The following is a 26,512-nucleotide window of genomic DNA, read 5'->3' as shown; positions in this document are numbered from 1 at the left end:
TCTAACTTTAGTAAAAGTGAATAGAAATCAATGAAATTTTAACACAAGGTTTATGACCACAAAAGGAAGGTTGGGATTGATTTAAGGAGTTTTAGTCCCAACATTTTAGGAATTAGGGGCCAAAAAGGGCCCAAATAAGCATTTTCTTGGTTTTCGCACTATAACTTTAGTTTAAGTGAATAGAAATCTATGAAATTTTGACACAAGGTTTATGACCACAAAAGGAAGGTTGGGATTGATTTGGGAGTTTTGGTTCCAACAGTTTAGGAATTAAGGGCCAAAAAAGGGCCCAAATAAGCATTATTCTTGGTTTTCGCACAATAACTTTAGTATAAGTAAATAGAAATCAATGAAATTTTAACACAAGGTTTATGACCACAAAAGGAAGGTTGGGATTGATTTTTGGAGTTGAGGTCACAACAGTTTATGAATTAGGGGCCAAAAAGGGGCCCAAATAAGCTATATTTTTGGTTTTTGCACCTTAACTTTAGTATAAGTAAATAGAAATCTATGAAATTTAAACACAAGGTTTATGACCATAAAAGGAAGGTTGTGTTTGATTTTGGGAGTTTTGGTCCTAACAGTTTAGGAATAAGGGGCCCAAAGGGTCCAAAATTGAATAAATGGGTTCTTTGATATGCCAAATCTAACTGTGTATGTAGATTCTTAATTTTTGGTCCAGTTTTCAAATTGGTCTACATTAAGGTCCAAAGGGTCCAAAATTAAACTAAGTTTGATTTTAACAAAAATTAAATTCTTGGGCTTATTTGATATGCTTTATCTAAATATGTACTTTGATTTTTGATTATGGGCCCAGTTTTCAAGTTGGTCCAAATCAGGATTCCATATCAAGTATTGTGCAATAGCAAGAAATTTTCAATTGCACAGTATTGCACAATAGCAAGAAATATCTAATTGCACAATATTGTGCAATAGCAATTAATTTTCAATTGGAGTTATCTTTCTGTGTATAGAATAGTAGTTGATAATATATGTTGGAAATTTGCCAGACATGACTATGATGTCATTTTCTATTTTTATTTGCCAATAACTTTATGTAAATAACTTCATTGGAAATTTGCCAATATAAAATGTTGCTGATGAAGCTTTTTTTCCTTATCTTATCTAAAATGTTTTTAGATAATGTATGTTGGACATTTGCCAGACATGACTATGATGTCATTTTCTATTTTTATTTGCCAATAACTTTATGTAAATAACTTCATTGGAAATTTGCCAATATAAAATGTTGCTGATGAAGTTTTTTTTATTGTTTTATACAATAAACAATGTATATTCACTTTTACTACCAACCAATCTTTACCATTCAGTGATAACAAGCACTTTATTTTACATTTTAATATTTTATGATGTATTTAAAAGAGTAGTTATTGTTGCAAACTCCATTAGAAATTTGAATTGATATCAGTTTTGGAAAAAGGGAAACAGGGATGTGAAAAAAAAGGGGGGGTTAAATTTTTCTCATTTCAGATTTCATAAATAAAAAGAAAATTACTTCAAACATTTTTTTGAGAGGATTAATATTCAACAGCATAGTGAAGTGCTCAAAGGCAAAAAAAAAAGTTCATTAGACCACATTCATTCTGTGTCAGAAACCTATGCTGTGTCAACTATTTAATTTTAGATTTAAAAAGTTTGAAGACGAAATCTTTAATTGATTTGTAAAATCTTGACATTTGTTTTGTGTAAAAAAAAAACCATGTAATGTCAAAAATTTGATCACAATCCAAATTCAGAGCTGTATCACGCTTGAATGTTTTGTCCATACTTGCCCCAACTGTTCAGGGTTCGACCTCTGCGGTCGTATAAAGCTGCGCCCTGCGGAGCACCTGGTTATAGATAGAGATAAACTGTAAACAGCAATAAAGTTCAGCAAAGTAAGATCTACAAATAAGTCAACATGACCAAAATGGTCAGTTGACCACTTTAGGAGTTATTGCCCTTTATAGTCAATTCTTAACCATTTTTCGTAAATATTAGTAATCATGGTAATCTTTTAGAAAAATCTTCTCCTCTGAAACTACTGGGCCAAATTTAACCAAACTTAGCCATAATCATCATTGGGGTATCTAGTTAAATAAATAACTCGGCCAACAAACCAAGATGGCCGCCATGGCTAAAAATAGAACATGGGGGTAAAATGCAGTTTTTGGCTTATAACTCAAAAACCAAAGCATTAAGAGCAAATCTGACAGGAAGTAAAATTGTTGATCAGGTCACGATCTATCTGCCCTGGAATTTTCAGATGAATCGGATAATCGGTTGTTAGGTTGCTGCCCCTGAATTGGTAATTTTGAGGAAATTTTGCTGTTTTTTTTGTTATTATCTTGAATATTATTATAGATAGAGATAAACTGTAAACAGCAATAATGTACAGCAAAGTAAAAACTAAAAATAAGTCAGTATGACCAAAATAGTCAATTGACCCCCCTATAAGGAGTTATTGCCCTTCATAGTCAATTTTTAACAATTTTCTTAAAATTTGAAGATTTTCAATAACATTTTCCACAGAAAGTACTGTTATAGATAGAGATAATTGTAAGCAGCAAGAATGTTTAGTAAAGTAAGATCTACAAACACATCACCATCACCAAAACACAGTTTTGTCATGAATCCATCTGTGTCCATTGTTTAATATTCACATAGACCAAGGTGAGCGACACAGGCTCTTTAGAGCCTCTAGTTATTAATCATTCTACATAAGAAATTCATCACGGATACAGTGAAAATGACATTTCAGGATTCGCACATTACATACACTGAGTCACTGTGGTGCATTCTATTAGGTTTTTTTTTATAATTTTCTATTCACATTCAGATATATTGATGATTCTTTAAATTAACAATCCAAACTTTTCTGATTCGGTTCCATTCATATATCCACCAGAATTAGAAATTAAAGACACAGCAGACACGGCTTTCTCGTTCTTGTTTTTAGACTTATACCTCGAATTTGACATAAGCGGTCATCTCAGTACCAGAATTTATGACAAACGAGACGATTTGAATTAAACAAATTACCAATTTCTCTGACCTTAATAGCAATATACCAACTTCACCTTTATATGGGATGTACATTTTCCAACTTATTCGATATTCAAGGGCTTGCAGCTCCTACTCATACTTTGTCAAACGTCACCAATTTCTGAGCAGAGAGTTAAGGAACCAGGGGTTCATTAAAGAACGTCTCGTCGTTTTTCTAAAAAAAAAGGTCATCGGAAGATACAAATAACTTGTTATAAATATTCCGTATCAACTTCACAAGTGCTTCGATGGTCTTGAAGTATAGACTTTGAGTATTGACGGTATTTATCATCTTAATAACGTGTTATAGTATTCTTTTATTTGTCTTTGTAAATAATTACTTTTACTGTTAAGTCTCTTTATGGTAATATCTAATATGACGTAGCTCGGTACTTACACATCTCGTGTTTGTGTTATTGTGCTTTTGTAAAATTGTGTATTCTTGTCTTTCGTTTTTGCTAATGTGGTTTGTCTATATGCATTTGCTGTTCTTTGTTGATACATTTGTTTTATTTTTGTCGAGCCTGCAACTTTTGTTGCAGAAAGCTCAACATAGGGACAGTGATCCGGCGGCGGCGGTGTTAGTTCACTTCTTAAAAAACTTTATATTTTAGAAGGTGGAAGACCTGGATGCTTCATACTTTGTATATGGATGCCTCATGTTACGAAGTTTCCGTCAGTCACATGTCCAATGTCCTTGACCTCATTTTCATGGTTCATAGACTACTTGAAAAAAAGTTGAGATTTTTTGCAATGTTAAATTTTCTCTTATAAGTAATAGGATAACTATATTTGGTATGTGCTTTCCTTGCAAGGTCCTCATGCCCTTCAGAGAGTTTTCACTTGACATCATTTCATAGATTAGTGAACAAGGTTAAGTGTTGGTGGTCAAGTCCATATCTCAGATACTATAAGCAATAGGTCTATGGAAGGACTGTAAGGTGGACATGTCCAAATGGCAGGTGTCATCTGATCTTGACCTCATTTTCATGGTTTAGTGGTTATAGTTAAGTTTTTGTGTTTTGGTCTGTTTTTCGTATACTGTATGCAATAGGTCTACTTTATTTGGTGTATGGAAAGATTGTAAGGTGTACATGTCAAGCTGGCAGGTGTCATCTGACCTTGACCTCATTTTCATTGTTCACTGGTCAAAGTTAAGCTTCTGAGTTTTGGTCTTTTTTTAATACTTTATTGAATAGGTCAACTAAATTTAGTGTATGGAAATATTTTATGATCTATTTGTCAGTCGTTCAGGTTTTATTTGACCTTGACCTGATTTTCACGGTTCATTGCTCAGTGTTAAGGTTTTATGTTTGGGTCTGTTTTTCTTGAACTATAACCAATAGGTCAACTATATTTGTTATATGGAAGAACTTTTAGCTGTACATGCCTGCCTAGCATGGTTCATTTGACCTTGACCTCATTTTATGGATCATTGGTTAATGTTTAGTTTTCTTGGTTAATGTTAAGTTTATGTGACCGTTGAAATTAAGCTTTATATTTAGGACTATCAACATAATATCAATGATAAGTAAAGAAGGCGAGACATTTCACCGTGTGCAGTCTTGTTATTTATAGTGAGAAGCATTATTACACAATGTTGTCTGCTGTTCACTATTTTTTTTTTAAAGATTCTTACCTCTTTCGTCTGTTTATGGAATTTTATGTGACTGTTATACACGTGAGAGGTTGACTAGTACTTGCTATAAAAACAAGTTTATTCCACCATGTTCTATGTAAGTCAGGAAAATTCATTTGATGTGTTTGATCGTTTTTGATTTTGCCATTTGCTTAGGGACTTTCCTCTTTAGAATTTTCCCTAGAGTTCGGTTCATTTTTTATTTTATATTTTACTTGTTATTATTAAGATCAATAAAATTGAGAATGGAAATGGGGAATGTGTCAAAGAGACAATAACCCGACCATAGAACAGACAACAGCAGAAGGTCACCAACATGTCTTCAATGTAGCGAGACATTCCAGCACCCGGAGGCATCCTTCAGCTGGCCCCTAAACAAATATATATACTAGTTCAGTGATAATGAACGCCATACTAAACTCCAAATTGTACACAAGAAACTAAAATTAAAAATAATACAAGACTAACAAAGGCCAGATGCTCCTGACTTGGCACAGGCGCAAAAATGCGGCGGGGTTAAACATGTGTATGAGATCTCAACTCTCCCATATACCTCTAGCCAATGTAGAAACGTAAACGCATAACAATACGCACATAAAAATTCAGTTCAAGAGAAGTCCGAGTCTGATGTCAGAAGATGTAACCAAAGAAAATAAACAAAATGACAATAATACATAAATAACAACAGACTACTAGCAGTTAACTGAAATGCCAGGTCCAGACTTCAATTAAACTGATTGAAATACATATACAATACATATATTACGCCATTCATGGAATATATATCATAGCACTTTTTTTTTATGTGTAACTGATCCTTAAATTAATACGTTTTACCTTCCAGAAAGACAACAGGCATGTTCCACGAGGAAATCAAGTTTTCTTCCCGATTCTAAATTTTGTCATCTGTATTACGATTGTTCTAACCCTACTAATTCGAAGATTTGTCAGTATCCAAAACTTTTCTCAACAATGACGAACTCATGTCAAGACTTCAGGAATGTCAAATGTGGATCCAGAATAGAGTTTAAATCTTACTGTAAGTAGGTTCAAATGACTTTTCTTTATTTTTTTATAATTTCGTTCATAAAATGTCATATTATTCTTCTTCTTCTTCTTCCAGGTAAGGAACCGGATTCAATACTGAATGTTCATGGTTCCGCGCGAAAACTACGCAGTGTCGGGCAACACAGAAAGCTTTCTCTTGGCTATTTACAAATACATTTAAAACGTTCGCAAAAATATACACTTAAAATTATTTACAACTGGGTTTTCCTACCTCTGTTCAGAGCATGCCTTCAGGGCAGCTCTGAATCCCTCAACGGTGTTGGTCGCTGTAACTGTTGTTAGTAGGTTGTTCAAATCCCTGATTGTCCTCGGGAAGAAAGATTGGCCGTAGGTGTCTGTACTTGTTCTTTCTTGGAAGAAACCTTTGATGTTTCTACGTATAAATCCCAACGTTCTGTTTCCTTTGCCTACTGTATTATCTATGTGTTTATCCCATGTTAGGTTGTTGCTGATGGTTACTCCAAGATATTTACTTGCTTCCTCTGTGTCTAGACTATGACCGTGTAGCTGGTACAATTTGTATCACTGGTCTATTTTTTGGGGATATTCTGATGACAAGGCATTTTTTGGCATTAAAACTCATCTGCCATTTGTTTTCCCAGTCTTCCAATGCTGTTAAGTCCTTTTGAAGTTGTTCTCTTTCAGCTTGGTTGGTGATGGTACGAAAGAGTAGGCTGTCATCCGCTAACAAATTGGTCTCTGATGTAGATGCTGTTTCTGGCATGTCGTTAATGTAGGCCAGGAACATTAATGGACCAAGGACTTTGCCTTGGGGTACACCAGAGAGTACTGGTACTTGTGAGGAGACAGCACCCTCTAATATCACGCTCTGCTTTCTGTTATGTAGGAAGGAGCGAATCCATTTATTGTGTAAGATAAATCCCTTACATAACTTTTGATTATGCATAAACGCATTTGTTTTGGGTAGAAACATTACCCGGATCATTACAGAAAAAAGTCACATTTTATATTATTATACTTCAAGTTAAAATGCCATATTTTGATTGGCTGATACGAGGGTGTTAATTTACTCTATCACATGGCTGAGAAGGTGACAATTTTTTTTAATGTTACCCTCTCGTCTAGACCAATCAAAAATTGATAGTTTTAAGGACAATGAACTTAAGTAACATCAAGTAATTAAATACAATGCTAATGTTTTACGTTTTGGCTCAGATTTAATTATTTGACTGTAAAAAAAAAACTTTGTTGTTTTTTCTAATACCTGTAACGTTGTTTTTGTTCGTGACGTCATAGAAAATTGTTTTGAAATAAAATAAATATGTAAAAGGCTATAATGAAATGACATTCAGTATAATAAATTAAATAACACATAGCTGAGAGGGTGATAGAGCAGATGGTTTCCCCTCGAAAAAGCATCGTCAACCTTGGCTTCGCCGCGGTTGACAATATTTTTTCGGGGTAACAATCTGCTCTGTCACCCTCTCAGCTATGTGTTATTTATATAATATGCAATATCCTTAGAAATAAGAATAGGTCCTGAACTCTTCATAGATAAAGACACAAGACACAAAATCATCAGATTCATTTGACAAAAAGAGTAGTGCCACAACATTTCAATTTCTATTCTTCATTAGAATATCAACACAACCTTTGCCATGGAACGACAGTGCATACCTAACAACAAGTTTTAACGTGCAAAGTAACAACACAATGTCTAGTGGACTTTGGCTCATTTCTAATGCAAATCATAATACTTTCCCCCTTGGAAATAGTTTCAGCGACCCTCCTCCCCAATCATACACAAACACGTTATATATTGCAAAATGCAGAAATTTAACCCTTAAAACCCTGGTAGATCATATGTATAGGAATTTGTATGACATTAGTTAATATTTCACTTTAATTGGATCAACATGGTGCGTAAAAATCAGAAATAATATTAAAAAAAACTTTAAAATTGATGATTTGGATAGTGCTGCTAACTACAGCAACAAAAAATTTGTTTTGTTTAGATTTATTCTATAGGGCATCTATTAAAAGGAAATATATAATAAAAGTTTGTAATCCACCGTTTTTTTTTATATATAAAAATGCTTGTACTCTTCGTCTTAAATTTTCCTCGGCGTTCTGTATTTTTTTTAATTTAATTTTTGCCAATTGTGTTTTATCATTATTGGTATGTGAAAATTGGTAAGGTCAAATTTTAAATTACTTCCAAGAAAAACCGAATGTAATATGCTCTGTAAAAATCAATAAACAATGTGTTGCTTGTCTCCACAAAATTCCTTAGTCGAAAAGAAACCAGTTACCACAACACCATAGCAAAAATTAAAAATCAAACATAACAAAGATAACTATATATAAGAATGGAAGACGTGGTATAATTGTCAATGAGAAACTCTTCACAAGTGAACAAACGACACAGACATTACCACTATAGGTCACCGTACGTCATGCAAAGCCCATACCGCATAGTCAGCTACAAAAGGCCCTGACTGAGTAACAGACACTTGAACAAAATTCTCGAATGAACCCAGGTACTTATATGAGTGTTCAGGTCCTACTAAACCCATCGGAAATTAACTTGAATTATATTTTCATTGAATCTTTATAATATATAGATCTGTTTTAAAAACACGTGTAACTTTTTTTTAATTATTTGACTATATCAGGTCAATATCATTCAACTCCTGGCTCTGGAAATTGGGCCCCACCCTGTGAGTTTTATAATCCAAATTGTGAAGGGTTTCCAGATGGTGCCAATCCTCACACAGGGAAAACTGGAGATGGATCACCTTTTTACATGCTTTGCAAGGACGGGAGATTGGTAAAAACCGGAATCTGTCCAAACTCTAGCAATGGTTTCGACAGAAAGACATGTCAGATCGTCGAGTGTAACCAGATGATCGATAAGTATTACCCTACTCTAGGGTGTAGGGGATATATCTGGTGTCACTATGGTATACAATTCCCTTACAACTGTGCTGTCGGTACTGTGTTCGATTACAGACGGCAGAATTGTCAGCATGTCTACGATGTGTATAAACCTTGCGGAACTCGAGCATATAGTCAGGTTAGTATTACTTAAATGTTGACAATCCCGATTTAGACTAAAACACAGAATGGATTTAAAAAAAGCCGCATCTTTTATCGCTGTCTATGAAGATCATAACCATTATACTACTCCAAAACGATGAGTAGCTATGATTCACCAATGTTAAGGAATATACAGGGAATACTCGTACGGGATCACAATCAGTTTATTGTGGGGTCTGTGCTATCAGTTTTTAGTTTTCTAATGTGTGCTTTGTATACTGTTTTTCGCTTTAGGTCAATTTCTACTTTTTTGCCATGACGATGTCAGTTAATTTTTCAACTTCTGCGTTTGAATGTTCATTTGGTATCTTTGCCTAGTATCTTTAAGTTGCATTTCAATAATGAAAATGATATTCAGTATGCATGTTAGTCGTATTCTCAATTTTTCCCATAGCCATACTATTTGGTTATTTGTTTTATCAGACGATATATAACCGTCTAGAAAAAATGAAAACAACACTTTATGAATTTCATGTGTTCGGAACACTTTTCTGGATTAACCTACATCAGGGACACTCATAGCTGTATATTCAAAAGCCAAAGATGTATAACAACTGAAACCGTAGAAGCGTTATATGACAGAAATCTAAAACATCTAAGGGCAACATTGCACGAATAAGTTGAAACTTAAGTTTCTTAATAGTTCATAAATTCATAAACGGACAATTTAAGAAAGGTTTGTTTGGCTAACCAAAAAACCAGATTCAGCCCACAATTGTTTCTTTTTTTGCCCTGTTAAAAGTGAGGAATATGGCAGTTGTTATCCAATAGTTCATTCTATGTATGTTGGCGTTTGTTTGTGATGCACTTCCGTGTTCTTGTTGTTCCTTTCCCCCCATCTTATAGTTGATGTGTTTCCCTCGGAATTAGTTTGTAACCCGGATTAGTTTTCTTTGAATTGATTTATGGCTTTTGAACACCTGTATACTTCTGTTGACTTTATTTGATAAATCAAACCAGAACCAAAGAACTGACTACTGAGTTGATGATATCCCGGGGACTGATAATCTACCCGAATGCTGTACAAATGAAAATAAAACTAAGTTATAAATTTCATGCGCTTGAGGTATTTTTTTCTTTCGGATTTACCTTCACCAGGAACGTTCAAAGCTAAATATTTGAAAGCCAATGTTGTTTAAAAACAAGAATGTGTCCATAGTACACGGATGCCCCACTCGCACTATCATTTTACATGTTCACTGGACCGTGAAATTGGGGTCAATTTGGCATTAAAATTAGAAAGATCATATCATAGTTAACATGTGTACTAAGTTTCAAGTTGATTGGACTTCAACTTCATCAAAAACTACCTTGACCAAAAACTTTAACCTGAGCTTCACACTATCTTCTTCTTTGTTCAGTGGACCATGAAAAATTGGGGTCAATACTTTAATTTGACATTAAAATAAGAAAGATCATATCATAGGGAACATGTGTACTAAGTTTCAAATTGATTGGACTTCAACTTCATAAAAAAATACCTCGACCAAAAACTTTAACCTGAAGCGGGACGAACGAACGAACGAACGAACGGACGAACAGACGAATGGAGGCACAGACCAAAAAACATAATGCCCCTCTTCTATCGTAGGTGGGGCATAAAAAACAGCTGAAGAGATGTATAACCTAAAAGGAAACAAATAAATATTCAAATCTATCTAACGTCAACTCTGCATGAGGAAGTTGAAACCTTTTTTTAACCTGATAATTTCTAAATTTATAAACATATAATTTAGGAAAGGTTTGTTATAAATCATATCAGCACCAAAGTACTGACCACGGTGATTGACAGTCCACCAGCAGCGATTTCGACTCAATGCAATAAAAATGAAAATAACACTGTATGTATTGTGTGTGTCCAAATCGCTTTTTCAGCGTTACCTTCATCAGAAAAATTATCCTTTTGATTTATTTCAATTTTGCTGATTCCGTATCTGAACAGAAAACATGTTTAATTTACCTGGTTAACATATCACACTTAAATATTTAATGAATTTTGTACTAAGCCGCTTGACAGTTCTTTTAAATTTTACAATATGAATAAATCCTTTAGAATAAGCGTCGGAGTGAATAGCAAAAGAAACATACATTTAAAAAATCTTCAAGGATACCAGGCTTATTATTTTGTACTCAATATGCCCATTCCATCTAATCAGTCTCATCAGTGGCGCTCGAATCAAAGCAGTTGGAAGACAAAATTGGAAGCCAAGTTAAAAAAATCCTGACAACTAGGTTTGGGGATAACTCGAGGACGAAACCTTAGCATATAACATCTTTATTACACGATGCTTGGTTATCATTACATGTGTTAACAACGACAATTGTTCATCTATTGGTTTTATAAAATGAAAGCAACAATATCAGATATAATCAGATGAACAGTAAATTGTAAAGACCGATACATAAAACAAAGAATGTGAGTGAATATAATTATTTTCAAACCTTTGTCCTTTGATCCGCATTGAAATTTGACTCAATGAAAGTTATAACATGTTTTAATATAATGAGTAACCCATGTAAACTTAACCTATTTTAAAGTCGACTTCTTCTTTCAGTTGATAGGCAGAAAGACGCAGGACGATATTTTTTAATCTAACTCTGCCGAGGAAAACGTTTTTGTGACAATCCTTTCATCTCCACTGCAAGATTTTAGGAAATACGACAAAACTGTCATCTTTAATTTTACACTAATTTAAATAAATATATATCTTTATTGGCAAACACCTTCAGAATTATACATATGCTAAACAAAGAAATTTATGTAAAATTCTTACAATAAAAATCGAAACAAAGTCAAACATTATTATGATGTTAGTGCACACCACTGAGTAAGAAACACACTTATTGGTTTTGTGTCCTTTTATCAGTTTGGCTGTACCAATGTTGATTTATGTCTCGGTTATTATATAGAAAGGTATATACTATGAAAATTAGAGCGAGGGGCTTTGCCCCAAGCTCTTATTTTCATAGTATATACCTTTCTATACAATATCCAATTTAGCACATATTTACAACTTGAGTAATTCTGTAATTAGTCTATTGATATGTTTTGGCTGACTGGATGTAGCTCATTTACGTAGTTTTGTTAATCTAATCACAATAACATCATTGTAAAAATGGGATTTCAAAAGGCCCTTGACTTTAGAATGTAAAGAAGGTAGCTGCTGGTGTAAGTATGTTTATTGATATGAACGAAGCGTTGTTTTAATATACATGTACTTATTTACATGGTAAGATGACAAAATGAATTGACCAAGAGCAGACAATTCTTAAATTGCAGTGAAAGCTTTACATTCTTGAAAACATTTTTTTTATTTCACATAAAACCTAAAACTATTACAAACAGTCGGATCCCCCTCCCACATCTTTGGTTGAAACACCTTTTAAAAATGGCCGGATCTACCCTTGGGATGTACCCATAGGTAGTCTAGTGGATAGTTTATATGCATGAAATATTTGTCACTGGACATTAGGCAACCAATTATCGACCAATTTATGACTAAATATATCAAATTGCTTTATTAATAATTTCCCTTCAAAAGATTCATGGTTGACTCTTTTTGTGTACAAAGTAATTGCATGGAAGATAAAGGATTACACATTTTAGATTGAGTTGTACTTTAATCAAGGTATAAAGCACAATTATTATTACTCTTTATTTAAATGAAAGAAACTTTTTAATTGTCAAAACAAAATTTAGATCAAAACATTGATTAGTAGGATGATAAAAATCTGTTTGAAAACTAATTACAAACTATTTAGTTAAATTTGGAACACATCATTTATTTCAAAATAGCCAGTAGCAATATTTGTTCTAATATCTTGATTACAATTCAATGAAATCGTACCCTTGTGGTCATTCATGCGTAGTTACTTAGTACACGGAAAAAGTATGTACTATGAAAATTAGAAGGCAAATTCAAGCAATTTGATTGGACGAGAAGTTGTTAGTATGTGCTAAATATCCGTATGTCGAATGGGCTTTCGTTTTTTTAACAATATGCATAGTATGTATGTAGTTTTGTGCAGTTGTTCCTAAAATGTGGAGAAATAGAGCAAAACATCAGTTGTTCTATTTGTATGGAAGTGAAGTTAAGAATTGGTGATATTAAGGTATATGTATTCCTCATTACAAAATCTGGGTTGTTTTAGGTAGGTTCAAACCTATTTTACTATGACTCAGTATGGACTCAAAATTAAATATGTCAGTGGTATAATTTAGAAAATAAAAATTCACCTGTAAAACAGACACTGAATGGACTTTTCGTCTATAAAAAAACGAAGGTAAAAACCTGTTTAAATATGTGCAATGTGGGTACCCTCACGTTAGTAAGATTTAAAAGTTCCTGGTATGACAAAAAGTATAACGACAATACTGAACTCCATGGCAAATTCAAAAAGTCCATAAAACGGACAAAATCAAACGATATCAATAAACGGAACAACTTAAAAAGAACTGCTATATTTCTGCCGGGGTTCAGACATTTTACACAAAAAATCAAATTAATCTACTATAAGAGAAAACTAACTGCCCGATTTACACCTAAACAATTTATTAAAAAATAAGGCAGACAACAACCAACAAAAACAACTTAATACATGCTTTTGACAGACACATAAAGAATGAATAGAGATATTGAAATAAAAAAATGAGAGTAAACTCATTAAAAGCCAATGGAATTCAAAATAAGTATAGTCAGTCAACAGAGTCGCACAATTCCAGGGCCATTTTAGGTTGGCTCTGATGCAAAAAATAATTAACAAGATTTTAGTAGTTAAAAAAATATTAAAACGTATCTTTTCGACTTCAACAGCAAAAATTAAATCTAACAAAAATTAAACAAATCCTAGTTGTGCACCCTTCATTTGAATAGCCCCTCATTCCCAGATAAAAATAGCAAATCCAATATGTGCACGTTTTTATATTTTATTTGTCCAAAAAGAGATTTATTCATTTTCTATAGAAAATCAAATAAATGTGAGGAGTTGGATTGGGTTATTAGTAAATGAGGGTTTGGTAAGTTACAGTCAGCGGGAGGGAGACAAAAAGATATGGGACAGGAAGAAAAATCGATAAGACATCGAGAGAAGAGGTAAAAATAGGGAAATAATGTAAAGTTCCTTTCATTGATTTTTTTATAACAATAATAAAAAGGTAATAGGACTAAGGTAGTAGGGTCAGGAATTTAGAATGACAGATCCCTGTTTATCCCCTCAGACAATGCGCTGTTTGTAAATTGTTTTTTTTTATGGATTTGTCGATGCTGTAAAATTCGTTGAAAGTTTGTAATTCCTTAATCTATGGATGACGTGACTATTTCAGTTCTATATAAACAAGCTGTTGTGAAATATACATTGTAATGTATCATTTTTGGTGAACGTACATTTCAGACGGTTCGATCGTTAAAAGATGAATTTGTGTTGCGCTGTATTACTCCTACAAACATTTTCTTTGTTATGGGGGTATAGTTTAACCTATATGTTCTTGAATCCAAGTGTTGCTAAATTAGATTCTTCATATTGTAAACATATAGCAAAAAATGGTGTGGTCACGAGCGATGATTGTGCAACATCGGTTGATTGTAGAGGGACTGCTCGTGTCTATTCCTGTCGACATAGGAATGATTTACAGCTTTCTGGTTCGTCGTGTGTAATGACCACTAGCTATGAATGTTTACGGAAATTACAAAGTAAGTTTTAAAGTATAAATAGTCTAGTAAACTGGAAAACAAGTTCACACAACACGTCATTGGCAATTTGACGTATTCAATGAAAATTAGATTTTTAAAAAAATGGATCCAAACCTCCGATGAAAGGATAGCTGAACCATCTTTTTTTCGATAGACATACATATTTGATTGCCTATTTCCAAGCCAATAGGAATTTCAGTGTATGTTAAATATAAAATGTAAAAATTTAAAAAAAATCTTGGTATAACCTCATTAGTTAAAATGAAATAAACCAGAGAAACAATCTGTTTCTAGTAATTGATTAATTTATTGCCTATTCAGTTTACAGAGTAAGTCCCAATGTTAAGCAAATAAACATCAAGATCGCCTAGAAAATCCATTGTATATACTTAGTTATCATGTACACAGTCATAAAACAGCCTCCACTAACAAAAAAAAATGGGACAGAATCAGTTTTTATGTTAAAATTTTGAATGAGGGTCACTAGAATAAGGAGAGAAAAAGATGAATGGACAAAAAAGAACATACTCTTCTTTATACCATTGTATGGCTTCTTTGTATATATATTTATTTATCCTATGGCTTCCCTTGATTTTTTTGTTAACTTGTGTCAACGTCTACATTGTTTTATTTGTACGAAAATCAAACTGTCTTTGACATTAAAGATTAATCACATCCCTTAAACTAGAAATTGTCATAACTTGTCATCAAACAAGTTTCCAGATATATTTACTCTCTACAAGATGTTAAAGGTCACGCCCCTAATCTAAAATCATGTGTCCGCCCTTAATTTTGTTTTAATATTTCTTTATTTCGAAGAGACTATGCCACAACATCTTCTAAGATCAAATTAAATGTGTTTGTCCCAACTTCCTCATCATCAACTTTCCTACCACATTGCGCTCTTGCTAAATAACATCATTCGATAAACTCACTCGAAAATCAAATTAAAAAAAAACATTCACAATACGATCGAATACATTAAAATATCAACTTAAATAGCCTTGATAATATGCTCGGTAACATAATTATATCGATAAAAATATCTGTAGTATATTGAGGTACATGAATACAAATAAAGGCATACAAATTATTAACTATTAAATTAATCTTTGATTCAGCTAAGCTATGTTTAGATTTGTTCTTTCACAACAGCATACTGTATTTTTATAATTGATCGCACATTATTGGGAAGTGGATTTATGTGTTGATATGGTAAAGAGTCATTAATGTTAATTTATAAGAATAAAAATAAGAAAAAAGAAACAAAAGGGATTCCGATAACTATTATATATTATATACAAACAGTCACTTTGATGCATTTGATTTTTTTTAATTGACTATTTATAATTTAAATGAATGCATATATATATAACGCCATATATGGATTTTTATAGCAGATGTTGTATACGTGATCTGAAAACTTATTTCCTTCCAGGAAGACAGCAGGCATGTTCCAAGAGGACATCGGGTTTACTTCCGGATTCTAAATTTTGTCATCTGTATTACGATTGTTCTAACCCTGCTAAATCGAAGATTTGTCAGTATCCGAAACTATTCTCAACAAAGACGAACACATGTCGAGACTTCAGGAAAGTCAAATGTGGTTCTAGGATAGAGTTTAAATCTTACTGTAAGTATGGTTAACTTCTTTATATATACATTATTCATTAAAGCTTCAATTTATTCATAAAATGTCAAATAATTGTGTTATATAAATCCCCAAAATGAATATCGATTGTGCACAAACACACTTGTTTGGGTAGGAACATTACCCAAATCATTACATATTAACACAAGATGTTCTTGGCAGAATTTTTTTTTATGATTTGCCCCTTCCTCAGATATAAAAATAAAGATTCTGAACTATTGATAGATAAGAATACAACGAAAAAGAAAGGATTAAGAGATTAACGAACGATATATAATCATAACATTCATTTGACAAAAAAGTAGTGACAACTCTTTTAATACTGATTTTATTAAATTGCCAAAAAAGCCTTCTTTGCATATAACACTGTATCCCGGAAATAGATATGTATAATATATCAAAATCATATACCCTATTTCCAAAAAAAAAAATCCTCCTGCCGGGCCTGTACGGCAGTGGTACCTCAGATTGATTGATAAAAAGAGTCAGGAGAGACAGAATAATCAAAATTCATTAGTCGAAAAGAAACCACAACAGTATAGCAAAAATCGAAAAATTAAACATTACAAAGATAGCTATATACATTATATAAAAAAAAGAAGTTGTGGAGTGATTGCCAATGAGAAAACTCATCATAAGAGACCAAACGACACAGAAATTAACAATTATAGGCCACTGTACGGCCTTCAACAATGAGCAAAGCCCATACTACCTAGTCAGTTATAAAAGGACCCAACAGAGTAATAGAGACTAATTCTGGCGTGAACCCATCTACTAAGAAGGGTCAACAGATCCTATTAAATATGATACACTCATCTGAAATGATCATGTATGACATTTTCATTTAATCTTTATATTCATAGACTTGTCTCAAAATCACGTGTAATTATTTTTTTTATCATTTGATTATATCAGGTCAATATCATTCACATCCTGGCGCTGGAAATCGTGGCCCACCTTGTGAGTTGCAGCATCCAAATTGTGAAGGGTACCCAGATGGTGCCAACCCTCACACAGAGAAAACCGGAGCAGGCTCTCCTTGGTACATGCTTTGCAAGGGCGAACGATTTGTAAAGGACGGAATCTGTCCAAACGCCAGATATGGTTTCAACAAAAAGACATGTCAGGTCGTTGAATGTAGCCGGAAGATAAATAAGTATTACCCTACTCTAGGGTGCCGGGGATATATCTGGTGTTACTATGGGAGACAATTTAGATACAACTGTGCTGTCGGTACTGTGTTTGATTACAGACGTCAGAGTTGCCAGCATGTCTACGATGTTTGTAAACCTTGCGGAACGAAATCATGGTAAGCTTCACATAGCTAAATGTTACATGATTATATTAGGAACATACAAGGAATTTTTACGCTCGCATATCAGCCATAAAAAAAAAATGAAATACAAGATCCAATTCAGTGGGGCTTTCCACTTGTTTCACTATAATTACTTTAAATTAAGTTTCTTTTAGCATGAATATTTTCAAACAGTTTTTTGGAAGGTTTGTTCGTGAAAGAGAATTTCAAGTTATAAGAAATAAAAGCAGTCTTAATGCGTTCTCTAAATTCAACCTTGCGTCTGTTAGACAGCCTAACTTGTCAAACCCACTGGACGTTAAGCAACCAACAATCAATTATTTGTCAAACTTGCTCGATTTTAAGTCTACAAGGTTAAAATTGTTAGCACGAACAAATTGTTTACCCATAAATCAAGTTTTGTATCAAATGAATATGTCTAAGACTACCATTTGTCAAATGTGTTCATGCAAATCTGAGGAGTCCGTGGAACATTTCGTTCTCTAATGTTCTGAATAGTCTCCTATTCGAAATAAGTATTTTGCCGATATAAAAGTACTAACTTCCCCGACTTTTGCTTCACGGAGTTACCGTCCTACGAAAAAAATAAACATACTGCTAGGTGAATATGTTTATCAGGTTGATCATAATGTTTGTAAACACGTTGACACTTTTAGTAAAAAGATGTTGAGTGAAATGTACACTTACAGATCTTCAATTTTAGAAAGTTAAGCTAACTGTGATTTACATGTGCAACTTCATTGATGCGATCTCTAAATGTTGAGATTGTATATTAATATATAATGCTGTTATGTTTTACATGAATGTTGACTTGTTTTAAAAAGAGAATTCATTTTTAAGTTTGATATTGTCCTATGTGTATTTTATTTAATTGTACATTATTCATTGTATATGCTCTTAGACGCATTTGTGGGTACCCTGCATAAAGTGCCCCCGTTGTAAAGGGATAGTTTCTTAATAAATATATATAATCCGGATCTGGTGTACAAAAATATTAATACCTAATGTTTGTGGCATAACATCGTGGCCACAAGTCAATTGTTTCCTGTTTAGAATTAAATTTATATTAAGATTCATTTTGTTACATCTTGTGATCAATTTTATTTGGCAATCGCCAATGGCAGTCAGCAGGGTTAAAGAACATCAGTTGTTCGACCTGTAAGTCAAATGCGTTTTGTTTAAATATACTTCTTCACTTTTTTGGTCTTTTGGAAAAATGTTGTTTGTGCTGGATTTAGACCCTTCTACAACGAAATTTGTTTTACATGCACACGTATAAAAATTGCGGTTTTTATCCAACGCAATCATAGCTTTGAACGTAGTTTTCAATTTAGACTCGTATATATATTTCCCCTCTGGTTTATATGATTTGTTCATCCTATATTGATTCTTTAAATTCAAGAGTCTATCTTAAAATGAGGGTAAGTTTTATATGGCCTTCCAAATACCGTTTCGATCCCTAACATCACTGAAGAGACATTTATTGTCGAAATCCAGATCTGGTGTACAAAAAAAATATTAACACCTTAGGTTTGTGGCATAATATCGTGGCCACAAGTTAATTGTTTTCTGTTTAGTATTACATTTATATTAAGATCCATTTTGTTACATCTTGTGATCAATTTTATTTGGCAATCGCCAATGGCAGTCAGCAGGGTTAAAGAACATCAGTTGTTCGACCTGTTAGTCAAATGCGTTTTTTTAAATATACTTCTTCACTTTTTTGGTCTTTTGGAAAAATGTTGTTTGTGCTGTATTTAGACCCTTCTACAACGAAATTTGTTTTACATGAACACGTATAAAAATTGCGGTTTTTATCCAACGCAATCATAGCTTTGAACGTGGTTTTCAATTTAGACTCGTATATATATTTCCCCTCCGGTTTATATGATCTGTTCATCTTATATTGATTCTTTAAATTCAAGAGTCTATCTAAAAATGAGGGTAAGTTTTATATGGCCTTCCAAATACCGTTTCGATCCCTAACATCACTGAAGAGACATTTATTGTCGAAATCCAAATCTGGTGTACAAAAAAAATATTAACACCTTATGTTTGTGGCATAATATCGTGGCCACACGTTAATTGTTTTCTGTTTAGTATTACATTTATATTAAGATCCATTTTGTTACATCTTGTGATCAATTTTATTTGGCAATCGCCAATGGCAGTCAGCAGGGTTAAAGAACATCAGTTGTTCGACCTGTTAGTCAAATGCGTTTAGTTTAAATATACTTCTTCACTTTTTTGGTCTTTTGGAAAAATGTTGTTTGTGCTGTATTTAGACCCTTCTACAGCGAAATTTGTTTTACATGCACACGTAGTTTTCAATTTAGACTTTATTTGGAAGCCCAGGTGGTCAGGTGGTCGTGTGGTCTAGCCGGACGGCTACAGTGCAGGCGATTTGGTGTCACGATATCTCAGTAGCATAGGTTCGAATCCCGGCGAGGGAAGAACAATATTTGCGAAAACAAATTTACAGATCAAACATTGTTGGGTTGATGTTTAGACGAGTTGTATATATATATATTTAGCATTACCAATGACAATCCCCCGTTTAAATTTTTGGCTGATATTGTTTCAGAAGTTGTAGAACAAGTGTTAGATAAATGTGGTTTGCATGGCATACTTTTACTTCGTACTTTATTTGGCCTTTAAAACTTTTTTGGATTCGAGCGTCACTGATGAGTCTTTTGTGGACGAAACGCGCGTCTGGCGTATATACAAAATTTAGTCCTGGTATCTATGATGAGTTTATTTATGTTTGGTGAATGTAGTACCATATCTCTTTTGACCTTTCTCAGATGTACTATGTGATTGATCCGTAAGAAATAATTTTCTGAGAAGTAACATACCATGTTATATATGATATCATAGAATGTTTTAGTAATTATATACATGCATATATATTCAATCTTGAATGTCGATATTTATAAAATTGTTTTAATCCATACATGTCGTTGTAGAATCCATTTACCCCTTTTATCTTTTGGACAGCTTTACTGAACTGAAATTAGATTTATGGCATTGCACCTGAGAAATGATTTCGCATTACATACTTGTATATGGTATTCAATATTTGAACCTACTCACTTTATATTATTATGTCGTTAAAATATCATAATGTTACTGTATCAACATAAACATTCCGATATAATATCAACATGCAAATTCACTTCAAAAAGGCCGATGAAAAGAATGAAGAATGTGAATATAATATTTTACCAGAACTTTTTCCTTTGACCTTCTTTTGAAAGTTGATTCGTTGGCAATCATACCTTATCTTATCATTTTTAAATACTACGTGATCATAACCAAACGCTTAGTCTATATCATTCTTTTTTTTTTATTATTTCAGTTGATATACACAAGAAGAAGCATGGCGATACTTTGATCAAACTTTGCTGACGTTTACATTTCTACGACAAGATATTGACAAATACGACAAAAACAGTCTACTCTAAATTTAAATATCTTTTATTATCTTATCTTAGATAGTATATAATTATACATAGGTAACATGAAACCAACATATATGTACAATATTTACAAAAAAAAAATGCTTATTCAATGTTTGAAAAATCTTTAATGTACAATGGTTGCTATTAAATAAATTAAATATGATATTCATTTGGTTTTTTTTAAAGTTCTGATATTCCTGTGGTTAAATATATGTGCATTTTGAAAATAAAAAATTGACATACCAAGTTTTTTGTTTTCATCGAAGTATTTACATTCTAAAAAGTGATACAACAAGATATAACGTTCATGCGTCTGAAGTGATTCTAGATTTACCTTAACCAGAAACGCTCAAAGCCGAATATTTGAAAGCTAAAGATTATAGGGGCCGAAAACTTAAAGAGCTATAAACCAAAAAGTAGATTAAATTATGCAAATCCATCGAAGACCAGATCGCCTGGGGTAGTTGAAACCTTAATTTCTGTATAATTTCAAAATTTATAATCGGTTAATTTTTAGATAATTTGTTATGAATCTTGTGATGTCCTGACTACCGAGCTGATGATACCCTTGGGGACTGGTAGTCCACCAGTTAGCAGAGGTATCCACTCAGTGCTGAAAAAAATAAAACAACACGATATAAATTCCATGTGTTCGAAGCGCATTTCTGAATTTCCCTTCATCAGGAACGCTCAAAGTCGAATATTTGAAAGCCAAGGATGTATAAGAATCAAAAACGTTGAAGAACTTTTAACCAAAAAAGGACCTAAAAATAGCTAGATCAATATATGGCCAACTTTGCCTGATGGAGGTGAAACCTTATGTACGATGGCATTCATTGCAATATTTGGTTTTGATTTATATAACACAAAACGTATTCATTTTTCTATCTTCCCTGTCCAGGAGAAAGCCTTTGATTTGTGATTCTTAATCTAACAAATCAACAAAAAGTTTGTTCCAATTAACAAAGTTAGTTAAAGTAAACTCCTTTCAAAGAGCATGCAAAAGTTTATAGTTCTATATACTAGTATACAACTGTCATATTCCTGAATTGGTACAATTTCTGTGTGCTTTTAAGAACTAATTTCAATCCTTCATTATCAATTTCATCGTCTGTTGAAACCTTTGGGATTGTTTTGTGTGTATAAAGGAACATAACACCACTACTAACCGTGTATGGAAAAAGCACCGACTACTAACCTAATATGGAACCCCTCTAACCTAATATGGAATATACACGGTCTCCACGCGGTTGCTTTTAACCAATCATATTCCCTAGAAATGTATAGGAAGTAAGATAACAGCATTTCGTTATGTTGAAAACTGTGGATAAAACCCGATTAAATAGCTAGCTAATTTCAGCATGACAGTCGAGACACTATATACCTGCAAAATGTGATTTTTATCACTTGTGGCCAACATTAGAATAACTACCGAATACAGGAAGTGAAACTACAATTCAAAACATAAAGTCCGCATGCACATAAAAGACAAATAAGATTTTTTTTTACAAAGGGTGGCGGGGACCTTTCTGTGATACATGAAATATTTGCCACTGCACCTTGTCTGTTTTAAGAATTCTAACCATGAGTTAACTCAGTTTTCTATCTGTTACCCGGTATAATATGTAAAAATGTAAAATATAGCTATAGAGGCACAGCATTCAACATTGTGTTGTAATCTTAATTACTATTAAAAATGGCCTATACACAAAGCACATACAAAGATAGAGTTTATTTTTTGTGCATAAACTCATCATTTATATTTCATACAAATATGATTATGTGAATACATATCTTTTTGTGTTTTGCTACTGTTCCTATTCAATTTTTCCATCAACTATATGAAAAAGTGAAATATTATGTTTATTGCCAAGTGGTTTGGTCATCATAGTGACACCCGAATGACGTTTGTACCTTAATGAACAGAGCAGTACACATTTAACCTTTCCGAGAAGATATCGAGTGTCTTGCATTTTCATAAATTATTGTCAATAATTTTTCTTAGAGAAACCAATAGTTTATCTTTTCAAAATCGTGTTATACAGATTAAAGCATAACAATATGAAATAATAAATATATCTATGTTGACCTTATAGTAACATATTAAATCGGGTCTTGAATGCCCATACTATCAGACCATCCATTTATAATTTCTTATCCCCTTCGTGCCATATTCCCAGGTCAAAAACTCGTCCTAGTCAATAAGCAACGAATCAGAACTAAATGTTGTTTAGTAATAATTTCAAGATGGTGTGAACTTCGACTGAAACTTATAGCTTCACACTGTTTTGCGACGATTCAATTTTAAAATCGCTCTTTATCAATTGTAGTTATTTCATTTGAATAGAATGATAAAAGAGACTTTAACGAGTTTATTATTATCATTATTGAAATAAGATAAAGGATTGTAAACCCTATTTTTGATATGACAACAAGAACATGATGGTTACATACTTTAGATTGATAATATATTCATATACAATTCCGTTAACGGTACTGTGAATATTGTGTTAGTGACCGTGAAATTTTCAAGTTTCCTAACACCATTGAAATGAATCAATTTTGTAGAAAAAAATATTTACAGGAAAAACATTAGGGAAATTGTGCATCAATAGTTTACATCTAATGATTATCAAAGATAATTTAAATAGTTTTAATTTGAAAGGTCAAGTCCTGTCCTTTACTTCTTGATTTTCTGTAATTATTGTTTGTTCTGATTAAACCGTCTTTTATAATGTAAGCTGTTGCACGTTGAGTGAAGTACGTCTCCCGTGAAAAAAAAAGTAACGATCTTTTTGCAGTGATTCTTCAAATTATATGAAACATTTAAAGTAATATGATATATAATCATTGCTGTTCCGTTTCGTAAGATAATTCCTAAAAAGACAATATTCATTAGATGATTTTGTATTATGAAAATTAAGGTTTTATGATATAACGATCTATGATCTTTTATTGGCAGAAAATCTCTATTTGTCTGTTGTTTCACTGCCTTTCATCAATGTTTTATTGTCTTTAATTCTTTGCATGATCATTTTAACAAAACAAACATTTTTATTTCTTATCTGGTTGCAAGGCTACGTGAGAATATATCAGACTATAGTACAATTCTGATAATGTTTTATGATTTGAAAAGACCTGAGACTATACCACAAAAAGCATTATACTGTAATTGGAAAATAAATGATAAAAGATGAAAATGAAATGAATTAATCATGATGCCAATTTCAATACTCAAAAACATTCTGCTAGTACGAAAATGAGTGACCATTTTGTTTTAATGTTAAGAAAAAAAAGAACATTTGAAAACAAAACTTGACAAAAAAATGGAGAGTTCCAGCTTCCAAATTGTGTAAATTGAAGCATTTTGTCAACTCTAAACAATTATCTGATCGGTCAGGGAGAATTTTCGAAAAATGAATAAAAATATTAAAAATTATGTCGATGAAATCTTTTCACAAGTTGAAAATCAATAACCCTCGAGAATAAAAACACATACATTGATTTTGTTTTTAAAGTTATGCATACAAATGATCCACAGGAAAGTATGTCGTCGCTTGCTTTCAGAAAGAAAGAAAATAAGGAGTGTCAGAAAACGATGTAACCGTTCGATTTTTTTTTTTAAAAGTACATTTCATGTATAAAATAACTTGTATGCACCATGATGAAGATACATGTGACTCATTAGAAAGGTATTGCACTGACCCAAACACTTCATTTCTTAGTTAAGTGGATTCTTAATGTTATCATATTAACATATAGTGTAAAGATATAAAAAATAATGTGCAGCGAGCTGAAGCCAAATATTACATTTTTCAAGTCCATATAAGTCAGTCATAGATTTGACACTCCCTGTTAGTTCACTGTTATTTCAATTTTGAGTGTTCACATTTGTTACACATTCTTAGAACATGCGTTAAGTGACACATTTGCAGCTTATGGTTAAACTAAGGTCGCCTGAATACGAAATCAGACGAGACTGAATTGTTGACTTGAAAGCTTGTATTGGCCAAATTAAACAAAACCAACTGCTTATAGCGAGATGATATTTCAATATTCCGCTTTTGAAACAAAAATGATAATAGTATAATTTTCTGTAACTAATAAATACCCTTTATGGTTTTGAATAAGTACAAGTGTTATCCCCTATATTTTCCCCTAGTGGTAGGTGTCTAAAATCGAAATAATTGTGTACTCGTTATAAAACATTTTTAACGAAGCCTCGTGTTTTCTTTCTGGTTCTAAAGCTGGTCCAATTAAGTCTCTTAACGACTGTGAGGTGAAAAAAAGGATTCAATAACAATACAAACACATAATCAATTGCTTCAATCCACGTCATTAGACTCCGTTGAATAGTTCTATCATTAGCAATCATATTAAACCTCCATATTCGTAATGTAGGTAAAGGATTCTAATCATTTGTTGAACGATTGTTATCACATTGTGTTATACTATATGTTATGATATATGTTATATTCCCGATACTCGTCACTTTCTGTTTTATATGTGAACAACTAATCATGTTGGTAAATTTGAATACTTCAGAAAACAGTTCTTGGATCTTTCCTTACAATGATATTTCTGTTATTAACTGGATAAATTTTCCATTTTCAATAATTTCATTGTTAGAAAACGTCGCTACTTTCTGTATCTTCATAAAAACCAAAGAACTCTATGGCAGTTTGTATTATAGATTTGTATTCACTATTAGCGGTCTTCATGCAATATTGGTAGCAACCTTTGCTTCGGATTTCATAACCGCTTTGGCCAAAACAAATGGATCAAAATATCACTGTATTATACTTGACACTATTGCAGCCTTCACATACGCTGCCTCGTCGTTCCAACTTGCAGTAATAGCCGCCGATAGATTTCAAGCCTCGTTTCCAATGACCACAAGTTTATTACAGAAACGTCGTGTGATAATGGGATATTTTGTGTTAACCTTTGATATAGGCCTTGTGATAAGTGTATGTTCGTCAGCCGTTTACTTTGGAAACACGGATAATACAAACTGTCTTGTAACGAGCATTCAAATATCTTTCGCACAACTACAAGGAGTATGGACACTTTCGTGTATATTCATTGCGGCAATTCCATTTTGTTTTGCTACACTTTATAGGATAAAAAAGACTCTAAAAACAATTGGATTGGAGACTAATGTTTTAAACGTTCGACCACTCAACGGGTTGTCATGTCCTGCAACTTCTGTTCAGCGTGCTTTCAAGAAAAAATTACAGGCATACAAGGCGATATGTCTTCTTGTTTCTGTTCACGTTGGATCACATCTTCCATTGTTTATTTTCATGCTTATCAATTGTGGCAGACCAGACTACTTTGAAACATTATATCAGATCAGTTGGACAACAATATTAATTCAGACAATTTTAGACCCGGTTATAATTTTCTACACTAGTCATCTTTTTAGGCAACAGGTATGTTGCTGTTAAAAAAAGAAGACAAATGCATGGAAAGAAGACTTGGGAAAAATTGACTTATTCATGTAGTCAGTAAGGCTATTTATTTTATATTTGTTATTATGGTACCATTATGTACGCAATTGTTGATATTAAATATTCAGTT

General features: G+C 32.7%; 1 protein-coding gene and 1 long non-coding RNA gene across 2 annotated transcripts in view; both read left to right on the top strand.

Moving 5' to 3' along the window:
* Window positions 1-11,610, top strand: part of LOC143063113 (uncharacterized) — a 51,880-nt gene extending 40,270 nt beyond the window's left edge. Inside the window, exons 2-4 of the mRNA XM_076235081.1 lie at window positions 5,529-5,723; window positions 8,389-8,789; window positions 11,368-11,610. Coding sequence (XP_076091196.1) covers window positions 5,529-5,723; window positions 8,389-8,789; window positions 11,368-11,403 — 632 coding nt within the window. The 3' untranslated portion in view covers window positions 11,404-11,610. The remainder of the gene's footprint in view (window positions 1-5,528; window positions 5,724-8,388; window positions 8,790-11,367) is intronic.
* Window positions 11,611-14,194: 2,584 nt separating this feature from the next.
* LOC143063114 (uncharacterized) lies at window positions 14,195-21,176 on the top strand. The gene is made up of 4 exons (XR_012974940.1): window positions 14,195-14,502; window positions 15,941-16,135; window positions 17,069-17,462; window positions 20,827-21,176. It is a non-coding gene; the product is annotated as an uncharacterized LOC143063114 (long non-coding RNA).
* The last annotated feature ends 5,336 nt before the right edge of the window (window positions 21,177-26,512 follow it).

The sequence above is a fragment of the Mytilus galloprovincialis genome, chromosome 2, assembly GCF_965363235.1.
Source record: "Mytilus galloprovincialis chromosome 2, xbMytGall1.hap1.1, whole genome shotgun sequence".
NCBI lineage: Eukaryota > Metazoa > Mollusca > Bivalvia > Mytilida > Mytilidae > Mytilus > Mytilus galloprovincialis.
The sequence above is the reverse complement of the archived record's forward strand: the minus strand, read 5'-3'. Positions and strand labels throughout refer to the sequence as shown.